This window comes from Aquarana catesbeiana, linkage group LG02 (genome assembly GCF_042186555.1).
Source record: "Aquarana catesbeiana isolate 2022-GZ linkage group LG02, ASM4218655v1, whole genome shotgun sequence".
Taxonomy (NCBI): Eukaryota; Metazoa; Chordata; class Amphibia; order Anura; family Ranidae; genus Aquarana; species Aquarana catesbeiana.
The window spans coordinates 594,172,853-594,192,149 of NC_133325.1; the positions used below are offsets into that span (position 1 = coordinate 594,172,853).

General features: G+C 41.7%; 1 protein-coding gene across 1 annotated transcript in view; it reads left to right on the forward strand.

The window, feature by feature from the left end:
• The window catches only part of LOC141128786 (amine oxidase [flavin-containing]-like), a 182,771-nt gene that overhangs the window by 68,870 nt on the left and 94,604 nt on the right, over window positions 1–19,297 (forward strand). The window contains exons 2-3 of the mRNA XM_073616284.1: window positions 4,414–4,508; window positions 5,580–5,717. Of these exons, the coding sequence (XP_073472385.1) occupies window positions 4,414–4,508; window positions 5,580–5,717 (233 nt within the window). The remainder of the gene's footprint in view (window positions 1–4,413; window positions 4,509–5,579; window positions 5,718–19,297) is intronic.

Sequence of the window (19,297 nt, forward strand, 5' to 3'; positions counted from 1 at the left end):
TTCAATGAATCAAAGACGTTAACCGCTGGTGAGCCGTGTTTTTGAGCGTTTGTCCACATTTTTTTACATTAGAGTCTATAAGACCCCAGATCTCTCCTCTACCCTTGAAAGCATCAGATTTAAAAAAAACATTGTTCTGATGCTTTCTGGAAAAATAAAATAGTTTACAACCGCCCTAAAACGAAAGTGACGTCATGGTGTCGCTCCTAACCTCCTAGATCATAGAGGTGAGTAGAGACAATCTGGTCTCTCTTCACCTCTATGGCCAGCTGTTGGAACCGCCAGATCGTTTTCTGGGCTTTCTGGTGAGAACGATAAGCCAGAGAAACACCGGTGAGCAGCGGGAGGGGGGGCAACCTCTCCCACTGCTTCTGAAAGTGATCCAGGGGCCAATCAGCCACTTGGATCATTTTTAGTGAAAAGAGAATCGTTGGCTGAAAATGTTAATACCGGGGTTATGGCTGACAGTTGCAGTCATATCCCCGGTAAACCACTTCATACCCGTAAAGTAAATGTACGGTAGGGGGTCTTCAAGTGGATACCTTTGCTTCTTGTAACATCTGTATGTCCCAGGTCTGCAGTTTTAGAACTGTCGCTGGTAAGTCTTCGGTTGACACATGACTTCAGCAACCCTGACCAGGCATACAATAAATGTTTCCATACTCTGCCTGCTTTAATTCTTTTAAGACCAAAATTCATTGATGCCTACATGTCTAGGCCAAGTTTAGCAGTGTCAGCATGCATTGGTTAACTTGATAAAATACTATTACTATTTTGCATACCTAATTAGATTTTATATATTTTGAAGGATATATAGGAATAGGGCTAAAATTTGGTAAACTGTTTTATAATGGGGATGGTGGTGATGGTTTTTTTTTTTGGTTGTGGCTTATTTGGGGGAGGTGTTGGTAAGTGGTGTGGTGGTGGGGTGGTGGATTTTTGTTTTGTTTTAAATATATGCTGACAAATGTGTGTAAAAAAAAAATAAAATAAAATGTCCAAAATTGTAGGAAAAAAAAAAACATCGTACTTTTTTGTATTTTATAATACTGGGCAATTACAGTATACAGTAAAACTGATGGCACTGCAGATGCCACTGTGTACTGAAGGCTAAACATTTTATTACTTTAATGCCTTTATAGCATTAATGTAAAAAATGCTCCAGTACTTGTGCTACCCTACCCTGCTATATGAAAACACTTACCTGGTGTCCTGTCTCGGCCACCGGGTTCTTCACGATTAGCACTGATCCCTGAACTTCCTGGTTGCAGAGGGGAAGTTAAGGTAGGCACGTGATTGCTTCCTGCAGTTTTCTGTCTGGAAGGAGAGAGTAAAGACATGGCTTCCCAGGTGCTGTATGTGTCAATGGATGCACACAGATCCAAGTGGGTGCACATACGCATAAGTGTTTTCTTTTGCAGCTGACTTTGCAAAGGCAACACCTGCAAACGGGATAGCACTGCAGAAACCTGCTGGGCATACAGGAAAGATCTAATGTTAGAGAAGCAGACAATTTAAAAGAAAAAATTGTGTTTGATTTAAGGCTTTTACTTTTGTCAGTGATACCTCTAACCTGCATGCAATGTCATACCTGACGCATGTTACTTTCCAGCCTGTGACTACAGGTAAATGTAAGTTGTTATCCATGCTGTCTCAAAATGTAACAATGCTTCAGTCATACCATGTTTCTCCAAAAATAAGCCTGGGTCTTAAATTTATTTTTGGCAACAAAAGACTCAGCAGGGCTTATTTTCAGGGTAGGGCATGACGTGTGCTGTCTTCTCTCCCCATCTCCCTCCCTGCCTGTCATGAATCCCCCGTGGCCAGTGGAACTGAGTAAAAGTGGTTGTAAAATCCTAAAATGTACTGTATTACAGTATTATATAATGTAAACTGTGCATTTTTCTGTAATCTATTTGTGATAAATACCTTGTTATAGCGCCACTCGGCACTTCCGTGACCTGTCGTTTCTCTCTTCCCGCACTGACCTTAATTTTCTGGTGCAGTCCAGGGCACGCCCTGAGCATTGCAGAGGGCGGGGGGCCTGAGATCCCCCGCTGACAGCTGGCAGAAAAGGAGAGGAGGAGAGCAGCAGGGAATTAGCTGAGCGCTGCACGGAGCATGCTCAGCTGATTTCCTGCTGCTCTCCTTTTCTGCCAGCTGTCAGCGGGGGATCTCGGGCCCCCCTCCCTCTGCTTTCATGGCCTGCCAAAGCTCTCTTCCCCACTTCGAGCACTGAAGAGGGAGTGGGGCCCAAGATCACTCTATGACAGCTGCCAGAAGAGGTGAAGAGGAGAGCAGTGCGGAATCAGCTGGGCGCCGCTCGGCACTTTCATGGCCTGCCGGAGCTCCCTTCCCCGCTCTGAGCACTGCAGAGGGAGGGGGGTCCGAGATCACCCGCTGACAGCTGGCAGAATAGGAGAGCAGCGGGGATCAGCTGAGCGCAGAGCGGCACTGTACGGAAGGTATTTATCACACATAGATTACAGCAACATACACAGTTTACATTATATAATATTGTAATACAGTGCATTTTAGGATTTAACAACCACTTTAAACTAGGGCTTATTTTCAGGGTAGGGCTTATATTGCAGACTTTTAGCCAAGTGGATACAGGTGTTTAAAACCATCCATGGTTTGACATAAGCTGTTCTATTAGCAGAGTGTAAAATGCTAAAACTGTTGATTTATACAAATGTACCCATGCTATACAGTTATATGTATATTTTATCAACACTTACAGTGGGGACGGAAAGTATTCAGACCCCCTTAAATTTTTCACTCTTTGTTATATTGCAGCCATTTGCTAAAATCATTTAAGTTCATTTTTTTTCTCATTAATGTACACACAGCACCCCATTGTGACAGAAAAACACAGAATTGTTGACATTTTTGCAGATTTATTAAAAAAGAAAAACTGAAATATCACATGGTCCTAAGTATTCAGACCCTTTGCTGTGACACTCATATATTTAACTCAGGTGCTGTCCATTTCTTCTGATCATCCTTGAGATGGTTCTACACCTTCATTTGAGTCCAGCTGTGTTTGATTATACTGATTGGACTTGATTAGGAAAGCCCCACACCTGTCTATATAAGACCTTACAGCTCACAGTGCATGTCAGAGCAAATGAGAATCATGAGGTCAAAGGAACTGCCTGAAGAGCTCAGAGACAGAATTGTGGGAAGGCACAGATCTGGCCAAGGTTACAAAAAAAATTCTGCTGCACTTAAGGTTCCTAAGAGTACAGTGGCCTCCATAATCCTTAAATGGAAGACGTTTGAGATGATCAGAACCCTTCCTAGACCTGGCCGTCCGGCCAAACTGAGCTATCGGGGGAGAAGAGCCTTGGTGAGAGAGGTAAAGAAGAACCCAAAGATCACTGTGGTTGAGTTCCAGAGATGCAGTCGAGAGATGGGAGAAAGTTGTAGAAAGTCAACCATCACTGCAGCCCTCCACCAGTCGGGGCCTTATGGCAGAGTGGCCCGACGTAAGCCTCTCTTCAGTGCAAGACACATGAAAGCCCGCATGGAGTTTGCTAAAAAACACCTGAAGGACTCCACGATGGTGATAAATAAGATTCTCTGGTCTGATGAGACCAAGATAGAACTTTTTGGCCTGAATTCTAAGCGGTATGTGTGGAGAAAATCAGTCACTGCTCATCACCTGTCCAATACAGTCCCAACAGTGAAGCATGGTGGTGGCAGCATCATGCTGTGGGGGTGTTTTTCATCTGCAGGGACAAGACAACTGGTTTCTATTAAGGGAAAGATGAATGCGGCCAAGTACAGTGATATCCTGGATGAAAACCTTCTCCAGATTGCTCAGGACCTCAGACTGGGCCGAAGGTTTAACTTCCAACAAGACAATGACCCTAAGCACACAGCTAAAATAATGAAGAAGTGGCTTCACAACAACTCCGTGACTGTTATTGAATGGCCCAGCCAGAGCCCTGACTTAAACCCAATTGAGAGTCTCTGGAGAGAACTAAAATGGCTGTCCACCAACGTTTACCATCCAACCTGACAGAACTGGAGGGGATGGCAGAGGATCCCCAAATCCAGGTGTGAAAATCTTGTTGCTTCTTGCCCCAAAAGACTCATGGCTGTATTAGATCAAAATGGTGCTTCTACTAAATACTGAGCAAAGGATCTGAATACTTAGGACCATGTTATATTTCAGTTTTTCTTTTTTAATAAATCTGCAAAAATGTCAACAATTCTGTGTTTTTCTGTCAATATGGGGTGCTGTGTGTACATTAATGAGGAAAAAAAATAAACTTGAATGATTTTAGCAAATGGCTGCAATATAACAAAGACTGAAAAATTTAAGGGGGTCTGAATACTTTCCGTCCCCACTGTACATAAACAACATATGATAGTAATGGTTAAATGATATGACTCTGTTTTTAGGGCTTTCAGCAGCGAAATTGCTTGTAGAATCAGGTTTGAGCGTGGTGGTTCTTGAGGCTCGGGACCGCGTTGGAGGAAGAACATTTACTGTGAAGGTGAGTTATCGGTACATTATGTAAGGCTGATTACGTTTGCTTATCGAAAAGACCTTGACCTTCACTGATATAAATGGGGACATTTGGCATATACAGAAATGATGGTAAAAATGCTATGTGATGGTAATGTTAAAATGACATCAAGAACACAGAGCCTGTTGCAATTCCGTATCACTTAGCATACAGTGATTGTGTCAACATCATAAGTTACTAGACATTTTGGGATAATATACACATTTGTCACTTTTAGCATCTGTCACAGAAAATGCATGAACTACAAAACATTTAGCAGTCACTTTTTAAGAAAATTATTGAATATTGGATTCTGCACAGTTGTTTACTACACATGTGACAATCTGCAAATTAGACCTGACACTGTGGTTGATTTACTAAAGGCAACAGAATTTTGCATGGAAATTATGCTAGGTGACAGACCTCGCCTCGACTCAACCCCACGGACTCTTCCTTTTATTCTTTCTAGTTCTTCCTCTTTCTATTTCTCCTTTCTTCTCTACTTACTCTTTTTATGATTTGGAAGCTCATAATAATCATAGAACATAATTCCTCTTATAACCAATATCATCTGTATGTATTATTAATATCATAATAACTTATAATTTAATATATAATTTACACTGTTCGAATATGTATTTCTGAGCTTCTTTCACATTGTTGTATAATATGTACTCACTTAAATGTCAAATACCTTATTGTATGTACAATAAAATCTTTTGACAAGGAAATTATGCTAGGAGCTAAATGAATGAGGTGTGGACTTCCATCATCCAATCATGTTTTTTTTTTTTCTTTCAAGTGTTTGGATATTCTATACAAAGTAAAATTTCACCTCATTCACTAAGCTCTGGAGAATATTCTGTTGAAAAGTGCTTCCCTTCCTTGTGACAAAGGACTGATAAGCTAAACCCAATGTCATTGCAGATTTTTAAAATCTAGTACAGTTAAATTGCCCAGTCCCACTCAAAAAGTTACATGTATATCATTGGGGTATAACAGCATGTTGTACAGGTTTTTTTTTTTTAAAAGCTAAATACTTTCTATATTTAATATTAGAATAGCAAAGTGAAGTATGTGGATCTTGGTGGTGCTTATGTTGGTCCGACTCAGAACAGAATCCTACGAATTGCCAAAGAATTTGGAGTAGAAACCTATAAAGTAAATGAAGTTCAGCGTCTCATTCATTATGTCAAGGTAAGATGTTAAAATGTAATAATCGTCATCATGCACATCATCACATTTTCCGAACACACAGCAGAAGGAGGCTATCTGCCATTTGGGCTGCTTTGTCTAATTCAGACCCAGCCAAAATTGTCCCGTAAAGGGTTAGATCATTCACATATAACCACCATACCTTCTCTTAAGCACAACTCCCTAAAATGTATCCTTAACCTAAACCCTAATCTTTAAAACTTCCAACTACCAAGCCAATGCACAAATTATTATAACTATATATAATATTATATTTTACACAGCTCTTAACAAAGGGAGACAGTGCAGTACAATACAATTTAAGGCCAGAGGGTTAAGAAGACTGTGCTCATGAGAGCTTACACTCTGAAAGGGAAGTCAAATGATGTAAAGGGTAGTAACTGTTTAAGGATGAGCTGTTACGGAAAGTAACATTTCAGTTGTTAAGGAGTAATGCCACATACACACGATCCAAAATTCCGCCAACAAAAGTCCGATGAGAGCTTTTGGTCGGATAATGTGACTGTATGTATGCTCCATCGGACTTTTGCTGGCGGAATTCCAGCCAGCAAAAGATTGAGAGCAGGTCCTCAATCTTTCGGTCGGAAAAAGTTTTGATCAGAAATTCCGATCGTCTGTACCAATTCCGACACGCAAAATTCCTTCGCATGCTCGGAAACAGTTCGACGCATGCTCAGAAGCATTGAACTTCATTTTCTCGGCTCGTCGTAGTGTTGTACGTCACCGCGTTCTAGACGGTCGAAATAATAAATGTGAAAGGACCTCTGCGCTACTATCAATGGCAAATATACTAACGTGTAATCAAACTAAAGTGTACTGCTGCAAAATCTATAGTGTATACATGACCACCACAAAACAATGAATAAATAAATAATTGATTTTGCGCAAAAAACAAGAAACAATAAATTTATTCACATGTGTGACGTTGTGTTGTAGTGTGTACTAAGTCACCAAGTGATGATACTGAATATATGCATCCGATGAATATAACAAGAAAATATCCAATAGTGAAAATAAGTGACATAAATAAATCATAACATGATGATATGTTTGATAAAAGATCAAAGTTCATTGGTGGAAGTGAATCATCAATAAGTATAACATCAATGGTGATACTATTTATAAAGATTTTTTTATGCTTGTAATAAAAAAATCCGTGCAACAATCTTCATGCATCCGTGCTCACAGTGCCCTTACCTTAAGGGGCTTAACTACAAGCCTTGTAGAAAGTGCTGAGTGATGATGGAGATGGCTGTTCTGGATGCTGCTGATTGGTGATGACTGGCTTGAGGTGGATGGATGTCCTTGGTGAATTCTCATCTGGCTTGGTTCAGGATTCCGGACATGGTGCCAAAAAGAGAGAGAAGAGAAAACAAGGGGGCCTCCAATAGTGTAGTATAAAAATGTATTGGAATAAAAAAGCGCACTTTGCATACAGTGCATGTAATGGCACAGCGTGAGGCGGCTCACCGCCGTCACCTAGTGCGATACTTCCGGTCCACGATGTCAACAACCGGGTCAAAGGGAGTCGACTGCTGGGTGTGTTGGCTAACTGTGATTCCTACGCGTTACGTCACGTGACCTCGTGACTTCCTCAGGGAATCTGATTGGTTGACACCGCACGTCCTTTATGGAGGGTAACAGGAAGTAACTCGGCCGCCATGTTTGTATAGTCCGAATAGTATGTAAAATTGAATGTCTGTGCGCTGCCTAAAATGATCTAACTAATGCTACTAGATGCGCTTAAACTAATATATGCTTAATTAAAATAATTACTTGCACAAATAAAAATGTATAAAATGTATTGGTCCTCCTAGTACCAATACTATCAAAACAGTTAATTAGAAAAGTAAATATAAATGCTGCCATCATGTGGTTGAATTCTAAATTACATGGAATTTGGTTCATTGCAGCCTTATGATATAAATATTAGTCTGAAACCATAATGATTTCACAGAAATTTTCTGAAACTTCCAGGAAATACTGTATGTTACTGAGGATTGCTAAAATGTCAAAATAAATTTATATAAATGTATATATAAAAATAGGAATAATAACAGTCCCAAGATTGGTGCACCAGAAATTTAGCACAAGGTTCACAATACATGGTAAATGATCAGATCTATAATTACTAATAAAGCAATTTAGGTCAAAATCTATATTTAACCCATTGGGTACTAATGTATTCATTTTATGAATCCACTGAGATTCTTTTTGACTCAAGCTTCTAATTTTATGGTTCCCTCTCCATGATTTATGGTAACGCTCTATACCCCAAAAGGTCATTTCTGTCGGGTTGCTGTTGTGAACCTCGGCGAAATGTCTAGATACATGGTGTTTGGGGAATTTATTTATTATATTTTGGACATGTTCTTTTACTCTGACTTTTAAAGCTCGTTTTGTTCGTCCTATATACTGTAAATTGCAAGAGCATTGCAAAACATACACAACCCCCTCCGTGTGGCAGCTAATAAAATCTTTAATAGGGTATGTGTGTCCCATGCTTGTTGCCAAAAAATCATTCTTTTTACTTTGGAATTTTCTGGAATGTTGGCATGTGAAACAATATTTACATGGAAAAAAACCTTTTCCATTAAAGAAAGAGAACGAATTAGTGGAAGGAGGGTCCACTACATTTTTGACAATGAGGTCACGTAGTGCAGTGGCTCGTTTGTATATAATTAATGGCTTATCTGGTAGGATGCTATGAAGGTGTTTATCCTCTCTTAAGATGTACCAGTATTTTTTTAATATTTTTTCAATATCTTTGTGTTGTACACAGGGGCCTCTGACATTAGTGATGATTTTTTTTGGATATGTATCATGGCCATCCTATCAAGAGATTGAACAGATGTGATTTGTTGATTGATAAATTCTGAATCGTACCCTTTCTCCATGAATCTTTTACCTATCACGTCAGCTTTAATCTTGTAGTCAGATTCCTTCGTGCAATTGCGTCTGACTCTGGTTAGTTGTCCTTTTGGTATATTAAAAAGCCATGGTTTATGATGGCAACTGGTGATGGGTAGATAGCTGTTTCTTGTCACCTCTTTAAAATATGTTTTGGTGGTAAGTTGGTTGTTCTCTATGGTGATAACTAAATCTAAGAATTGAATTTGTTTGGTATCAATTATCCAGGTGAGAGTGATGTTTCTATCATTCTGGTTTAGTCCAATCAGAAATTGTAACAGTGAATCTTTGTCCCCATTCCAAACAATTAAAATATCATCTATAAATATCTTGCACAGCTATAATTGGCAGGGAGTGTTGTTATGTACCGCTTCCTCCTCCCATTGGGCCATGAAAGCATTGGCCACACTGGGAGCATATTTGGCTCCCATAGCAATCCCTGTAATCTGTTTGTAGAATTTTTGTTGGTGCCAAAAATAATTGTTTTTGAGAGAAAAATCAATACACTTGATCAGGTACTTCCTTTGTGTATGATGCAAGCTGGTGTGATGTTTTAACACCCATTTTGCGGCTTTGCATGCCTGATGATGTTTTATACTAGTGTACAGGGAAGACACATCGGCGGTGGCTAATAGAGTTCTTCCTTCCAGGACCGTTGGTGAATCTAGTAATTGCAAAACGTGTTTTGTATCCTTAAGATAGGCTGTTGTGCACTGAACGGCTGGTTGGAAAAAGTTGTCAATATATTCACCCAATCTTGCTGTTACTGAATTTATGCCGTTCACAATGGGTCTTCCTGGTGGATTGACTAGGCATTGACTAAGAGAAAAGACCTAGTAATTAGACCAGCCGATAAGGGAGGAGGAGTAGTGCTTCAAACGAAAGACAATTACTTAAAAGAGATTGAACGTCAACTTCAAGATGAGTCCACATACATTAAACTTCCAAAAAATCCCACACTCCAAATTAAACGAGGACTGGAACATATCGTCCAGATGGGAGTGAAAAAGTCAATTCTTAACAATAAGGAAGCTAGATATTTAGTACCAGACTTGTGCACAATTCCAGTGATCTATAAAGTCCCGAAGATACATAAGAATAAAGAGAATCCACCAGGAAGACCCATTGTGAACGGCATAAATTCAGTAACAGCAAGATTGGGTGAACATATTGACAACTTTATCCAACCAGCCTTTCAATGCACAACAGCCTATCATAAGGATACAAAACACGTTTTACAATTGCTAGATTCACCAACGGTCCTGGAAGGAGGAACTATTAGCCACCGCCGATGTGTCATCCCTGTACACTAGTATAAAACATCATCAGGCATGCGAAGCCACGAAATGGGTGTTAAAACATCACACCAGCTTGCATCATACACAAAGGAAGTACCTGATCAAATGTATTGATTTTTCTCTCAAAAACAATTATTTTTGGCACCAACAAGAATTCTACAAACAGATTACAGGGATCGCTATGGGAGCCAAATATGCTCCCAGTGTGGCCAATGCTTTCATGACCCAATGGGAAGAGGAAGCGGTACATAACAACACTCCCTGAAATTAGAGCTGTACAAGAGATTTATAGACGATATTTTAATTGTTTGGAATGGGGACAAAGATTCACTGGAACAATTTCTGTTTGGACTAAACCAGAATGATAGAAACATCACTCTCACCTGGATAATTGATACCAAACAAATTCAATTCTTAGATTTAGTTATCACCATAGAGAACAACCAACTTACCACCAAAACATATTTTAAAGAGGTGACAAGAAACAGCTATCTACCCATCACCAGTTGCCATCATAAACCATGGCTTTTTAATATACCAAAAGGACAACTAACCAGAGTCAGGCGCAATTGCACAAAGGAATCTGACTACAAGATTCAAGCTGACGTGATAGGTAAAAGATTCATGGAGAAAGGGTACGATTCAGAATTTATCAATCAACAAATCACATCTGTTCAATCTCTTGATAGGATGGCCATGATACATATCCAAAAAAAATCATCACCAATGTCAGAGGCCCCGGCGTTAATTCTTGACTTTAATGTACAACACAAAGATATTGAAAAAATATTTAAAAAATACTGGTACATCTTAAGAGAGGATAAACACCTTCATAGCATCCTACCAGATAAACCATTAATTATATACAAACGAGCCACTACACTAAGTGACCTCATCGTCAAAAATGTAGTGGACCCTCCTTCCACTAATTCGTTCTCTTTCTTTAATGGAAAAGGTTTTTTTCCATGTAAATATTGTTTCACATGCCAACATTTCAGAATATTCCAAAGTAAAACGAATGATTTTTTGGCAACAAGCACGGGACACACATACCCTATTAAAGATTTCATTAGCTGCCACACGGAGGGGGTTGTGTATGTTTTGCAATGCTCTTGCAATTTACAGTATATAGGACGAACAAAACGAGCTTTAAAAGTCAGAGTAAAAGAACATGTCCAAAATATAATAAATAAATTCCCCAAACACCATGTATCTAGACATTTCGCCGAGGTTCACAAAAGCAACCTGACAGAAATGACCTTTTGGGGTATAGAGTGTTACCATAAATCATGGAGAGGGAACCATAAAATTAGAAGCTTGAGTCAAAAAGAATCTCAGTGGATTCATAAAATGAATACATTAGTACCCAATGGGTTAAATATAGATTTTGACCTAAATTGCTTTATTAGTAATTTATGATCTGATCATTTACCATGTATTGTGAACCTTGTGCTAAATTTCTGGTGCACCAATCTTGGGACTGTTATTATTCCTATTTTTATATATACATTTCTATAAATTTATTTTGACATTTTAGCAATCCTCAGTAACATACAGTATTTCCTGGAAGTTTCAGAAAATTTCTGTGAAATCATTATGGTTTCAGACTAATATTTATATCATAAGGCTGCAGTGAATCAAATTTCATGTAATTTAGAATTCAACCACATGATGGCAGCATTTATATTTACTTTTCTAATTAACTGTTTTGATAGTATTGGTACTAGGAGGACCAATAAATTTTATACATTTTTATTTGTGCAAGTAATTATTTTAATTAAGCATATATTAGTTTAAGCGCATCTAGTAGCATTAGTTAGATCATTTTAGGCAGCGCACAGACATTCAATTTTACATACTATTCGGACTATACAAACATGGCGGCCGAGTTACTTCCTGTTACCCTCCATAAAGGAAGTGCGGTGTCAACCAATCAGATTCCCTGAGGAAGTCACAAGGTCACGTGACAACGCGTAGGAATCACAGCTAGCCAACACACCCAGCAGTCGACACCCTTTGACCCGGTTGTTGACATAGTGGACCGGAAGTTTCGCACTAGGTGACGGCGGTGAGCCGCCTCACGCTGTGCCATTACATTCACTGTATGCAAAGTGCACTTTTTTATTCCAATACATTTTTTATACTACACTATTGGAGGCCCCCTTGTTTTCCCTTCTCTCTCTTTTTGGCACCATGTCCGGAATCCTGAACCAAGCCAGATGAGAATTCACCAAGGACATCCATCCACCTCAAGCCAGCCATCACCAATCAGCAGCATCCAGAACAGCCATCTCCATCATCACTCAGCACTTTCTACAAGGCTTGTAGTTAAGCCCCTTAAGGTAAGGGCACTGTGAGCACGGATGCATGAAGATTGTTGCACGGATTTTTTTATTACAAGCATAAAAAAATCTTTATAAATAGTATCACCATTGATGTTATACTTATTGATGATTCACTTCCACCAATGAACTTTGATCTTTTATCAACCATACTATCATGTTTTGATTTATTTATGTCACTTATTTTCACTATTGGACATTTTCTTATTATATTCATCGGATGCATATATTCAGTATCATCACTTGGTGACTTAGTACACACTACAACACAACGTCACACATGTGAATAAGTTTATTGTTTCTTGTGTTTTGCGGCAAAATCAATTATTTATTTATTCTAGACGGTCGAAAGTTCAGCAAACTTTTGTGTGACCACGTGTATGCAAGCCAAGCTTGAGCGGAATTCCGTCGGAAAAACCATCCAAGATTTTTCCGACGGAAAATCCACTTGTGTGTACGCGGCATAACTCCACTTTTGTTGAGAAGAAAAACATTCCCCTCTAGGTGATCAATATGCATTACAGGGATTTTAACAAACTTTGTTGCAGATTTCTACCTTTTGTTATTCTGAAGAAATAGCTGCTTGTTTGTCTGTGTCCATGTTCAGAGTAAATCTGTACGGGAGTGGTTTCATAATTATCAGTCAGCTGCTGCACCGGAAGAGCTCTAATGAGGAAAGCTGCAGGTACTGCATCCCTTTAGAAGTGATTTCCCATTAAGAGTATCTGAACAAAAATGTAATTGTTGTTGCAGGGGATGCTCAAAATCTGATTTGTATCTTTGTTCAGACTTCTGGGAAAGTCAGTAAGCCAATCACACAAGCAGGAAATTACATTTTCAGGGGGCATTCTGTACACCATGTGTGTACAGAATGCCTCCGGGTGGCCAAATTGTATTGCACTTTACAGAAAATTACAGAGCTGCAGATTGAAAAGGAAAGGTAATTTTTAATAACATTCAATTACAATATGACTTGTGTCCCAATTATATTCTTTTCTTTTATTTGCTCATGTTTTTCCCACGAAAGGGAAGTTACCCTTTTAGTAGAGACAGGATAGGCTTCCCTAAAGAGATAAATCATCAGGGTCCTCCTAAATGCAGACAGAGTAGCAGATAGCCTAAAAGGTTGGAGTAGGAAGTTCCAGAGAATAAAAGAGCCTCTTTAGACGTTTTAGAGGTGAAAATGGCAGGAGGTGATGAGGGAGCTGTAGAGCAGGAGGTCTTGGGAGGGCTATGTTTTGAGACAAGATTGGTGATGCAGCTGGGAGCAGAGCTGGGTATTGCATTGTATGTTGTTAGTATTTTGTATTTTATTCGTTGGGTGATTTTAAGCCAGTGGAGGGACTGGTAGAGAGGGTGGCACACATTGAGATGATGGTAAAGTGGATGAGTCTGGTAACAACATTCATAATAGATTGAATGGGGGGTAGCTTCCGATCATGTGTGTTTGTACTTTCGACTTTTGTGTGACGATTTCTGTACTGTCCATCCGAAAGTCAGATGTTGAGTTCACATCCGACAAAAATTTTATAGCCTGCACATCCAGCTTTTGTCTGACGAAAAAGTGAAATCGGCTTTCGAAAGCACCATACTAACGATCCGAAAATCCGCAGACAGCTCGTCTTACGAATTTTCCCATCTGATTTTCGTATCATGTGTACCAGGCCTTTAGGTTGTTCAGAGAGCTTTTCAAGTGTGGGGATGGCCAGTGCATTTTTTTTTGGAAGGAAAGGTGCCAGTTGAGAGGGAGAGATTGAAGATGTAAGCAAGCGTAGAATAAAGCAAGAAGGTGACCGGGGTAGTTGTGTAGGAATGGCATTCAGGGAGCAGCGGGTGAGGCGGACATCAGAGAAAAGTTTAGCAATCTCCTCTGTAGTGACAAGGTCAAAACAGGAGAATATTGAGCGCTGCCCTAATGATGCTGATGCACATAGGTGTGCACAGCCTATTGCATTAGGGTGTGCACTCCAAAGCTTAAACACACATGTGTGTGTCTGTGTATACTTATATATATATGGTCCTGGCACATTGATCTTCCTGCCGACACAGTGAAAGAGAACTGCGTAAGCACTTCTCTTATGGCAGAGCTGCCACACAGAGCGATAATGCTAATGTGCACTAGGTGATTAGGGTGTGCCCAGGCACATCTGGCACACCCTGGGCGCACACCTATGCTGATGCAATATATGAGCTGCATGCAGACACCTCAATACTTTCCCACATTCAAGGTAAGTGTTTATGTGCAATGACGCCACGCTGCTCTCACACTAACCTACACTGTGCAGTTAAATATACAAGAGCTTGAAATTATTAAATAGATTGCTCAAATAATTAATTTCCCAACAAATGCACATAAATGACAATCAATTCACAATGTGTATGACTGAATAGAGTGTATATGTATACATATACAGCTATAACAGCTTCAACTCTTCTGGGAAGGCTGTCCACAAGGTTTAGGAGTGTGTCTATGGGAATGTTTGACCATTCTTCCAGAAGCGCATTTGTGAGGTCAGGCACTGATATTGGCCGACAAGGCCTGGCTTGCAGTCTCCACTCTAAATTCATCCCAAAGGTGTTCTAGCAGGTTGAGGTCAGGACCTTGCTTTATGGACCTGTGCACTGGTCCAAATCATTTGGCGGAGGGGGGATTATGGTGTGGGGTTGTTTTTCAGGGGTGAAGGGAACTCTTAAGGTGTCAGCATACCAGGATATTTTGGACAATTTCATGCTCTCAACTTTGTGGGAACAGTTTGGGGATGGCCCCTTTCTGTTCCAACATGACTGCGCACCAGTGCACAAAGCAAGGTCCATAAAAACATGGAAGAGTGGGTTTGGGGTGGAGGAACTTGACTGGCCTGCACAGAGTCCTGACCTCAACCCGATAGAACACCTTTGGGATGAATTGGAGTGGAGACTGCAAGCCAGGCCTTCTTGTCCAACATCAGTGCCTGACCCCACAAATGCGCTTCTGGAAGAACGATCAAACATTCCCATAGACAAACTCCTAAACCTTGTGAACAGCCTTCCCAGAAGAGCTGAACTCAATATTGAGCCCTACGGACTAAGACTGGGATGCCATTAAAGTTCATGTGCGTGTAAAGGCAGGTGTCCCAATACTTTTGACAATATAGTGTATATACACATATAGAGGCAAAATATCTGATATTTATCATTTCATATTCACAGTGAAAATATCCCCAAAATTCCTTCGGTGCTCCACTGCAAACAATATTTTCACATGTTCTCACCTCCAGTATGACAAGCCTCTCCATTTATTCAATATACCTATGAGAGATATGCTGTAGGTCACAAAAGGCTTTCCCCTCTATAGGGTTTAATAACTGCTGCTCTTCTCACACTCTTCAGTTCTAATTCACCTATACACAAGCAGTGCGGTATAGTCCCCTTTAAGGGGGATGTAACCTCCTCCTCCAATCAGGCCGCTAATATAGTGCTCAAACAGTGAAAGAAAGCCTCCATTGTGCACTATTCCTTTGGTGACTGTTTATTAAGAGATCAAAGAAACACTCACAATAATGGGTCCACTCAGCCAGTGAACTATGGAGAACATGCGTTCACTATGGAATCTATTGAGGGGACAACTCAGGCGCTGTCAGATTTACTCCCTGTATGTGACATCACCCAGCTCCACCCTATGTGTCTTGTCATTAATCACATGACCTGATCCCCTGGAGAAGTCATGGGATTAATGACAATACGCGTAGGACAGAGCAAGGTGACGTCACATACAGGAAGTAAATCTGGCAGCACCAGAGCGGCACACCAAAATAGGTTGCATAATTGTAGCGGTGTAGTTGCCACTAGTAACAAACATTCACCAAATCACCCCGCTGCCAGACTCCCATACATCACTTGCAGAGACAATGAACAGTCTTTTGCTGGTTTTGTTTTTGTTTGTTTATTGGGGGGTACAACTTGATTGGGGAAAAGGATATATGGGATGCCCATCGGATAGGTGATTTGCCATCATACTTTAAAGATTGTAGAAGTTAGCACATAGTTAGAGCCAGAAGAGATGATGTGCATGTATTTATGGCTATGATCTTTCCTCCTGCATCACCATGCAGACTGTTGTTTCTCCTTTGCTTAACTCTCGCAGACTATTGCTTTCCAGGCATTCCTCATCCATTACCGTGTAAGGGATGAGGACATCACTCTTGACCATGTAAGGGTGATGTTCCCAGAACTTTTCTCCTCCTGCACAAATCTTATATTGAAGTAAAGTAATGTCACAACTTCTTCTGAAAGCTAGAAGGACCCACTCTGAATAAATCCTTTAAGCTGGCTCTGGTTGTTCGCAGCTACTAGGCCAGAGGCCTACAGCACCTCTCCCCAGAGGCTTAGTAGTTTAAAAGCACATTGTTGAATGGTGACGTACTGTTCCCAGCCAGCCCCGCTTCCAAATCCTGTGCCATCAGGCTACATCGATTTGACACATATCCCCACAGTCTCTCCTCTGATCCAGGACTCCCCATCATTGACCGTGTGACCGTTGAAATTGGAAAAAAGAAGCATTTAAATAAAGGAATTGTCAAAAACTGTCTCTTGTCATTTTTAACATTTTTGACAGTTTTTTTGTGAAATGGTAGGGGTACTTTTGTACCCCCTTACCATTTCACACAGAGGGGGGGCGGAATCTGGGGGTCCCCTTGTTAAAGGGGGCTTCCAGATTCCGATAAGCCCCCACCCGCAGATTCCGACAACCACCGGGCAAGGGTTATGGGGATGAGGCCCTTGTCCTCATCAACATGGGGACAAGGTGTGTTGGCGGCGACCCCAAAGCACCCTCCTAATGTTGAGGGCATGTGGCCTGGTACGGTTCAGGAGGGGGGGCGCTCTCTCGTCCCCCCCTCTTTTCCTGCAGCCTGCCAGGTTGCGTGCTCGGATAAGGGTCTGGTATGGATTTTGAGGGGGACCCCCACGCCATTTTTTTTTTAAATTTTGGTTTGGGGTTCCCCTGTGGGGAAATCCCATGTTGTTTTTATCAATGAACTTTTATGTGTATTTTCGGACCGACAATTCATATAGCCGCGAGTACTTTTAAATGACTTTTTTTCCTTTGAAATGTCATTTTGCTGTCAGACTGTTCTAAACACGGGAAACGTATGCCCCTTTACAGGCATACTATAGACACCCCCCAGGTACGAAATTTAAAGGAATATTACACTTTTATTGTTTCACTTTAAGCATTATTAAAATCACTGCTCCCGAAAAAACAGCCGTTTTTAAGACTTTTCTTTGCATTGATCCCCTGGGGCAGGACCCAGCTCCCCAAACACTTTTTATGACAATACCATGCATATAAGTCTTTAACATTAGCACTTTTGATTTCTCCCATAGACTTTTAAAGGGTGTTCCGCGGCTTTCAAATTTGCCGCAAACACCCCAAATTGTTCACTGTTCGGCGAACTTGCGAACAGCCGATGTTCAAGTCGAACGTGAGTTCGACTCCAACTCGAAGCTCATCCCTACTGGGGACTGTGGTTCCTCCACTGCATTGGATGGAGTATCAACTGATAGGGAATCTCTGGTCTCCCACTCCTCTTCACTGGAGCCCTCCCTGGGGGAAGACCAGGAAAACAGTTTCTCTACTGACCCAAACCTCTCCAGCACTCTACGACCCGGCCCTCGCTCACCTGAAGGTTTTCCCTCCTGCAGCATGGGCTCCCTCCGGATGGGCACAGCAAGGGTTTTACTTGGAGCCGGCTCTTCAGGGATATCAACCGAAGGCCACACACTGACTCCTCCTGCAGCCTCCGGGCCCCTAGCCAGGCCACGGGTCTCCACAGCAGTCTCTTTCTCCCATATGTCCCGGAATTCTGAAGTGGACACAACTGATGGTTGTTCTCCTCCATCATTGGGAGGTGATCCTCTGCCCTCTCTGGCCTTCCGAACGTCATGCATAGTCCCGTGGGCAGGTGGATGTTGTAATACCTTGACTCCCGCTGCACCGGCACTAAGCGGGTTTGTGGCTCCCCACAGTGACCGCACTGGGCCCAGGCATTGACTCCAATTGTAGGTAGATGGCATCTGGGGCACAGCATGCATAACCGCTCCACTCCTCGATCACCCCCAAAGCAAGTCCTCCGCAGAGCTCCAATCGGATGCCAGTGTTGTCTAGCACCCGGTCCTGCTTCTCAGGTAGCCTCTGTACATCGGGTATCCTCCAATCACCCTCGGCCTCGTGTCTTGCGCGCAGCACGCTGAGTTCTTTTCTGTCCTCTGCTGGGGCATGACTCCGCCCATACGCTTGTTGGTTCAGCGTGTGAGGAACTGTAAGCAGGCTTCAGACAGTGTGCTCTGTAGTGACACCTGGTGGCAGGCGCTGATGAATTGTAGGCACTGTTCAGGTTTTGTTTTAAAACTGCATCACAGAAGAACTGAAGGCAGGCAAACTGTACAGCGATCACCATGAACATAGTGAAGTCTCTCCTGTGATATCCTACTGGGTGGGACTGACTGTGCATCATCCCATCAAAGACACCCCCTCGTTGCATACCGTTACTAGGGGCAACAGTAGACATCCACAACTCCTTTCACTGTGTTAAGCAGGATCAACCACTTGACGCCCGCCATATAGCAGAATGATGGCGGCAAAGTGGTTTCAATATCCTGACTGGGCATCATATGATGTCCACAGGATATTGAGTGGGGGCGCGCATCGCGGCGATCGTTGTCAGTCTGACACCCCGCAACACCGATCTAGGTAAAGAGTCTCCGTCAGAGAATCACCAATCACTGCTGATCACGATGTAAATAGGAAGAGCCGCGAGTAGAGGAGAGCCGATCGGCTGCTCTCCTGACAGGGGGGTCTGTGCTGATTGTTTATCAGTGGAGCCCCCCCTCGGATCCCACCCAGGACCACCAGGGAAGCCACCCAGGACCACCAGGGAAACCACCCAGGACCACCAGGGAAGCCATCCACACTGGACCACCAGGTATGCCCCCTAGACCCCCAGGGAAATATTAATCTGTGCCCAGGCAGCTG